This window comes from Lottia gigantea (assembly GCF_000327385.1).
Source record: "Lottia gigantea unplaced genomic scaffold LOTGIsca_421, whole genome shotgun sequence".
Lineage (NCBI taxonomy): Eukaryota > Metazoa > Mollusca > Gastropoda > Lottiidae > Lottia > Lottia gigantea.
The window spans coordinates 4,477-11,270 of NW_008709470.1; the positions used below are offsets into that span (position 1 = coordinate 4,477).

Below are 6,794 nucleotides of genomic sequence, written 5' to 3' on the forward strand. Positions count from 1 at the left end.
TACGTAGGTACTGATAACCAGGGAATAACATGGAAAAAATCCAACATATTCATATCAAGTAGGCCTACCAAGAATTTCATCAACAAAATTCTTGGAGCATAATTATAATTTTTTGGTTATAAAAATAAAATACAGTTCTTGAGACATACTTATAGTCTTGATATGTTTTTTTTCTGTTTTGGCATTCCATAGTTACCAGAGTTTTCAAGGAGCACTGCCAGCAGCAAGCATTTCAGATTTTAATGATAAGTAAATTTCAAGTGGTAAATTAAACTGAAATATCTGCTATTTTGACAGTTGTCGGCTGGTTTAGAAAAACTAGGCCCTGTTTTGTGGGGATTTTCCACAAATGGCAATCTATAATTTCTTGCTCTGCCAAGTAGGACCTAACAATAAAACATTCAGATTAATCCAACAAGTATAGAAAAAGAAAAAAGAAATATTTTGTAAAAAAGTAAAAATCCATGAATATTGTCAATATAAATGGATGATGAATTTAATAAATGTGGTAGCCATGAAAATGAAGAATTGATTTCACAGTAAAATTATGATAATTTTGATATAACTCATATTTATATTTTTTAAAGATACAAATCACTGAAATTTATGTTATTTCCAGCACCAAAATTAACATTGTAACATTCTGAATTTTTTCAAGAAAATCAGCATGAAAACTAATCAAACTACGCTAGCATTTCTTATGCCAAATCTGGACATATACATCAACTCTGTAATCTGCAGGAACTAACATCATTATCTAATCTGTTTCAACATTTTAAATTGCTTCTGAAGTTTTAAGAAAAATATATACATCTAAATATTTTCTATTAAATTCTCTATTTTTTTAAATAAAGTATTTTCTGTAAATAATAATGAATCTATGATGAAATATTTTCAGCATTCGGATGCCAAGTCTATAGAAAACGTTGGTCAGAAACCTCACGTTGATCGTTACGAGTTAAATCCAGACCACACTCATTTTGTCATGGTAGAGGATGTCACCCGGCAAGAGTTATTAAGTCTTAGATATAATCTAGAAATTAGATTCACCCATCCTGTGGGGCGAGCGAGGCGATATCGACGCATGCCTTCAAGTCATACCACAATACGTAAGTTTGGTTGTTTCTATGTTTTTTTTTCACTTTATGTTATTGCTCAATGGCGAAAAAATGATAGTAAGAAATGACATTAAAAGATTGAATCAAAATGATTGTTTTTTCTCTTTTGACCCTGACCCTGACCCTGACCCAACTCTGCTTAAAAAACTTTTTAAATTTAATATTACAGCGGGAAGTGAACCAGACGTCAATGATGTTTTAGATAAAGAGTATGATGAATCTCTGACACCTGTTATTGGTCTATTTATTCAGGGCGGACCATCTGAAATTGATCATTGTATCTGGCTATTAAAGAAACGGGTGCCGATAATTTTAATAAAAGGAGCCGGACTGGCAGCTGATCTCGTGGCTTTCGCGTACGAAGAAAGTCAAGAAAGGTAGGCTATGTATTCTTCAAGAGAAGTACACACCAAATAAATGGTTGTTGAGAGTTATAATTCTGTTGGTTTGTGACTTTCAGATAAAGACACCTTTCCTTATATTCCAGTCAACCCAGCTGTACATGGGTACAGATAATCTGAGAAAGATCAATGCCATGAGGTTTGGCCACGGACGAGCTGGTAGATACAATCTGTGTTATACAAAATGTACAAAGTCACAAAATCTTATCTGAATGAAAAATTTAAGAAAATGATTTGAATTAAGATATAGATAGAACTCGAGGATGATGACAGGAGAACATGTCAGAAAGTAGCTTAAAACATGTTATTATTATTAATATTGTAAATAGACTATGACAGTTTGAAACTTTACGTAAAACTTTAACCAGTGATTATTCTTCCATATAGCTATATTTATATATTTTGTTTTTATATGTTTTTTTTAGGTCTGATAAAGATCATTATGAAAGTTTTATAAAACCAGAATTAGTAAAAAAAGTCATGACAACATTTCCTCAGGATTTTAGAAATAATGAACTGGCTAGAAATCAGTGTCGAGATAGAATTTTAGAATGTGTCGAGTTCGCTAATCAGGTTAGTTAAAAGTGGTCTGAATTTCTCAAGTGACCTCCCTTTCAAAGAGTTTTTTGTTGTTGAGGTCATTTAGGAAGAATTTGGCAACCTTGCACCCCTTTCAGAGATTTCACATAGCTAATATTGTTTATTTGGTATTTAGGTTTGTCAACTCTATATCTCTTTCAGAGAGTCCACATAAATAATAATGTTTATTTGGTATTTAGGTTTGTCAACTCTATATCTCTTTCAGAAAGTCCACATAGCTAATAATGTTTGTTTGGTATTTAGGTTGGTCAACTCTATATCTCTTTCAGAGAGTCCACATAGCTAATAGTGTTTGTTTGGTATTTAGGTTTGTCAACTCTATATCTCTTTCAGAGAGTCCACAAAGTAAATAATGTTTATTTGGTATTTAGGTTTGTCAACTCAGTATCCATTTCAGAGAGTCATCAAATAATGTTTATTTGGTATTTAGAGAGTCCACATAGTAAATAATGTTTGTTTGGTATTTAGAGAGTCCACATAGTAAATAATGTTTATTTGGTATTTAGAGAGTCCACATAGTAAATAATGTTTATTTGGTATTTAGAGAGTCCACATAGTAAATAATGTTTATTTGGTATTTAGAGAGTCCACATAGTAAATAATGTTTATTTGGTATATAGAGAGTTCACATAGTAAATAATGTTTATTTGGTATTTAGAGAGTTCACATAGTAAATAATGTTTATTTGGTATTTAGAGAGTCCACATAGTAAATAATGTTTATTTGTTATTTAGAGAGTTCACATAGTAAATAATGTTTATTTGGTATTTAGAGAGTCCACATAGTAAATAATGTTCATTTGGTATTTAGAGAGTCCACATAGTAAATAATGTTTATTTGGTATTTAGAGAGTCCACATAGTAAATAATGTTTATTTGGTATTTAGAGAGTCCACAGTAAATAATGTTTATTTGGTATTTAGAGAGTTCACAGTAAAAAATGTTTATTTGGTATTTAGAGACTCCACATAGTAAATAATGTTTATTTGGTATTTAGAGAGTCCACATAGTAAATAATGTTTATTTGGTATTTAGAGAGTCCACAGTATTTAGAGAGTTCACAGTAAAAAATGTTCATTTGGTATTTAGAGAGTTCACAGTAAATAATGTTTATTTGGTATTTAGAGAGTTCACAGTAAATAATGTTTATTTGGTATTTAGAGAGTTCACATAGTAAATAATGTTTATTTGGTATTTAGAGAGTTCACATAGTAAATAATGTATATTATATTTCTAGGGTGAACAATGTTATTTAACTATAATTGATCCGAGTGCTGGAGGAGATCTCAGTAACCTGAGTAAATATATTCTCAACGCTTTATTTAAATGTAAGTATATCCATAAAAACTAGAGACCACAACATCATAAAATTAATCAGGTAGACATGAAATAAAATACTAAAATAATAATACTTCCTCCTATTGAGTTAATGTCTTTTTACGTCGTGAAAATATCGCAACGGTATACCGGTATAGGAAATATGCCATATTGTATCGTCCGATTTATTTTTCATACCAGTTTTTTTCATAATATCACCATATCACCCAACTCTAGTTTGTAATACACACGGGGGGCCTCGGTTTATTGTCCCATCCGAACTACTAGACACTTTTTCCATGTCAGCCTCTCTTACTTGCTAGTGATGATGGGCAATGCTTTGTAGCGTACAATGAGGAAAATGTGGCCGGGATAAGTCTACTCTTTATTAATTTCAAAGCGTCAGTGATCTAAAATTATAGAATCATTGAGGTAGATATGAAATGAGGCACCAAGTCAGACGGGCGTTTAACCTTTCACACAGGTTTCATAAAGATTGGCGCCAAATTATAGACCATGTTAGCTCAGGATCTCGACCATGCTCGTTGAGACTGGATAAGTAGTAGAAATAAGGATTAAAAAATACCCACCGACTAACTATCTATACAAGAAGAGCAACCACGCTTCAGTCAGTCAGTTGGAATTGTTAAAGATATGATATGGAAATGAATAATAAAGCCAGTTATCTGTGAATAGAGTAAGTGCTCTCTGCTCAATACTCTGAACCAATCAAGCTACCATTTGGACTATTTTATTTTGTGTTGATTATTTCAGCTCAACCTAGAAGAGGTGGACCACATATTCGAGATCAGATTCAACGTGACCTTCAACTGACCCTCGACTGGAACAGATGTGACCTGGCTAAATCTAAAATTTTTCAAAAATACAATCGGAAAATTAAGGTACAGCTTTTTTTTTTTTTTTTTTTGAGATAATTACAGAGAATTAATATTTATTAAGATGATATGTTGGTGGCTTGATTATTGAATACCAATCATCTAGTAGACTACTTCTTCTCCACCATTTAAAATTAGTAATGTGTATCGTGGACACTGATGGCATTGATTCACATCATTCCAACGTTCAGTCTGATATATGTGGTTTTTGCAATCCCACTAAAACTAAGCTATGGTTTCAGAAAGAAGTTGAAGTTGTTATTAATCTGTTGTTTTGTTGTTGTGTTTTCAGGTAGAAGACTATCAGAAAGAAGTTGAAGTTGTTATTAATCTGTTGTTTTGTTGTTGTGTTTTCAGGTAGAAGACTATCAGAAAGAAGTTGAAGTTGTTATTAATCTGTTGTTTTGTTGTTGTGTTTTCAGGTAGAAGACTATCAGAAAGAAGTTGAAGTTGTTATTAATCTGTTGTTTTGTTGTTGTGTTTTCAGGTAGAAGACTATCAGAAAGAAGTTGAAGTTGTTATTAATCTGTTGTTTTGTTGTAGTGTTTTCAGGTAGAAGACTATCAGAAAGAAGTTGAAGTTGTTATTAATCTGTTGTTTTGTTGTTGTGTTTTCAGGTAGAAGACTATCAGAAAGAAGTTGAAGTTGTTATTAATCTGTTGTTTTGTTGTTGTGTTTTCAGGTAGAAGACTATCAGAAAGAAGTTGAAGTTGTTATTAATCTGTTGTTTTGTTGTTGTGTTTTCAGGTAGAAGACTATATATTTCATCAAGCCTTACAACGTAATAACCGAGAAGAATTCGTAGAACTGTTTTTAGAGAAGGGATTTCAAGTTCATCGTTTTTTAAATCATAAACGTCTCCATCATCTATTTGAGAATTGTCAAGATCGGGATTTCTTCGTTGGTGTGTGTATGGAAGGAGTTCTCGGAAAATCTGTGGTAGGTTGAAATTTATAATGTATTTCTTTGGGGTCGCAAGGTCTTCATTTATGCAGGAGAGTCAGACATGACTTACGGTCAGTACTGGGGAAGATGACAGATATCGTTCATGAAGCCAAAACCCTACAGGACAGGACAGTAATCTGATGGTTCAGATTTTAAAAATATTCACAAGAACAATTAATTTGTAACTTAATCTTTTATCGAAATCAATTTTAGAGATCGACCAATCAGATAACTGGAACAATGAAATCATCTTGAACTAGATTTCAGAATGTAAAATGAAAGTTTATAAAAATGATTTCTCTGAATTCAATTTTGTTTATTTTAATTTTAGAATCTGAACTCAGTGGTAACGAAACAGTTTGTAGAAGATGATATGTGTGATTTAAATCATTTATTATTTCGATGTACCAGACTACAGAAACTTGTTAGTCCGTACGAACTGTCGATGAATTCTCTGGGAGATTATATCTCTAATAAAGAAGTTGCTGAAAGAAGGGTACGTAGCTTTCTTCATATTGACCTTTTGACCCTGACTCATAGGAGACCTTAATATTCATAATTGCCCAATCACTTACAGTTTTGCAATGTTTTACATGAAATTGGGACGTAAATTGATAAAAGTTAAAAGGTCCACAGAATGATTGACAGCACAAACTGTAGGATGTAATCCTTCGTGCCTGTGATAAGGAATTCAACGTTCTGCTTATGTATGTTTATTATTATGGAGGTCTAGCTAGTGTGTCAGTGATACAGGTCTAGTGTGTCAGTGATACAGGTCTAGCGTGTCAGTGATACAGGTCTAGCGTGTCAGTGATACAGGTCTAGCGTGTCAGTGATACAGGTCTAGTGTGTCAGTGATACAGGTCTAGTGTGTCAGTGATACAGGTCTAGTGTGTCAGTGATACAGGTCTAGTGTGTCAGTGATACAGGTCTAGTGTGTCAGTGATACAGGTCTAGTGTGTCAGTGATACAGGTCTAGTGTGTCAGTGATACAGGTCTAGTGTGTCAGTGATACAGGTCTAGTGTGTCAGTGATACAGGTCTAGTGTGTCAGTGATACAGGTCTAGTGTGTCAGTGATACAGGTCTAGTGTGTCAGTGATACAGGTCTAGTGTGTCAGTGATACAGGTCTAGTGTGTCAGTGATACAGGTCTAGTGTGTCAGTGATACAGGTCTAGTGTGTCAGTGATACAGGTCTAGTGTGTCAGTGATACAGGTCTAGTGTGTCAGTGATACAGGTCTAGTGTGTCAGTGATACAGGTCTAGTGTGTCAGTGATACAGGTCTAGTGTGTCAGTGATACAGGTCTAGTGTGTCAGTGATACAGGTCTAGTGTGTCAGTGATACAGGTCTAGCGTGTCAGTGATACAGGTCTAGCGTGTCAGTGATACAGGTCTAGCGTGTCAGTGATACAGGTCTAGTGTGTCAGTGATACAGGTCTAGTGTGTCAGTGATACAGGTCTAGTGTGTCAGTGATACAGGTCTAGTGTGTCAGTGATACAGGTCTAGTGTGTCAGTGA

The 6,794-nt window shown here is 33.7% G+C and overlaps 1 protein-coding gene across 1 annotated transcript in view; it reads left to right on the plus strand.

Moving 5' to 3' along the window:
• The window catches only part of LOTGIDRAFT_175813 (hypothetical protein), a gene marked incomplete at both ends in the record, with an annotated part of 12,384 nt that overhangs the window by 4,076 nt on the left and 1,514 nt on the right, over positions 1 to 6,794 (plus strand). Inside the window, 7 exons of the mRNA XM_009060474.1 lie at positions 899 to 1,109; positions 1,288 to 1,495; positions 1,945 to 2,092; positions 3,356 to 3,446; positions 4,210 to 4,337; positions 5,079 to 5,270; positions 5,608 to 5,772. Coding sequence (XP_009058722.1) covers positions 899 to 1,109; positions 1,288 to 1,495; positions 1,945 to 2,092; positions 3,356 to 3,446; positions 4,210 to 4,337; positions 5,079 to 5,270; positions 5,608 to 5,772 — 1,143 coding nt within the window. The remainder of the gene's footprint in view (positions 1 to 898; positions 1,110 to 1,287; positions 1,496 to 1,944; positions 2,093 to 3,355; positions 3,447 to 4,209; positions 4,338 to 5,078; positions 5,271 to 5,607; positions 5,773 to 6,794) is intronic.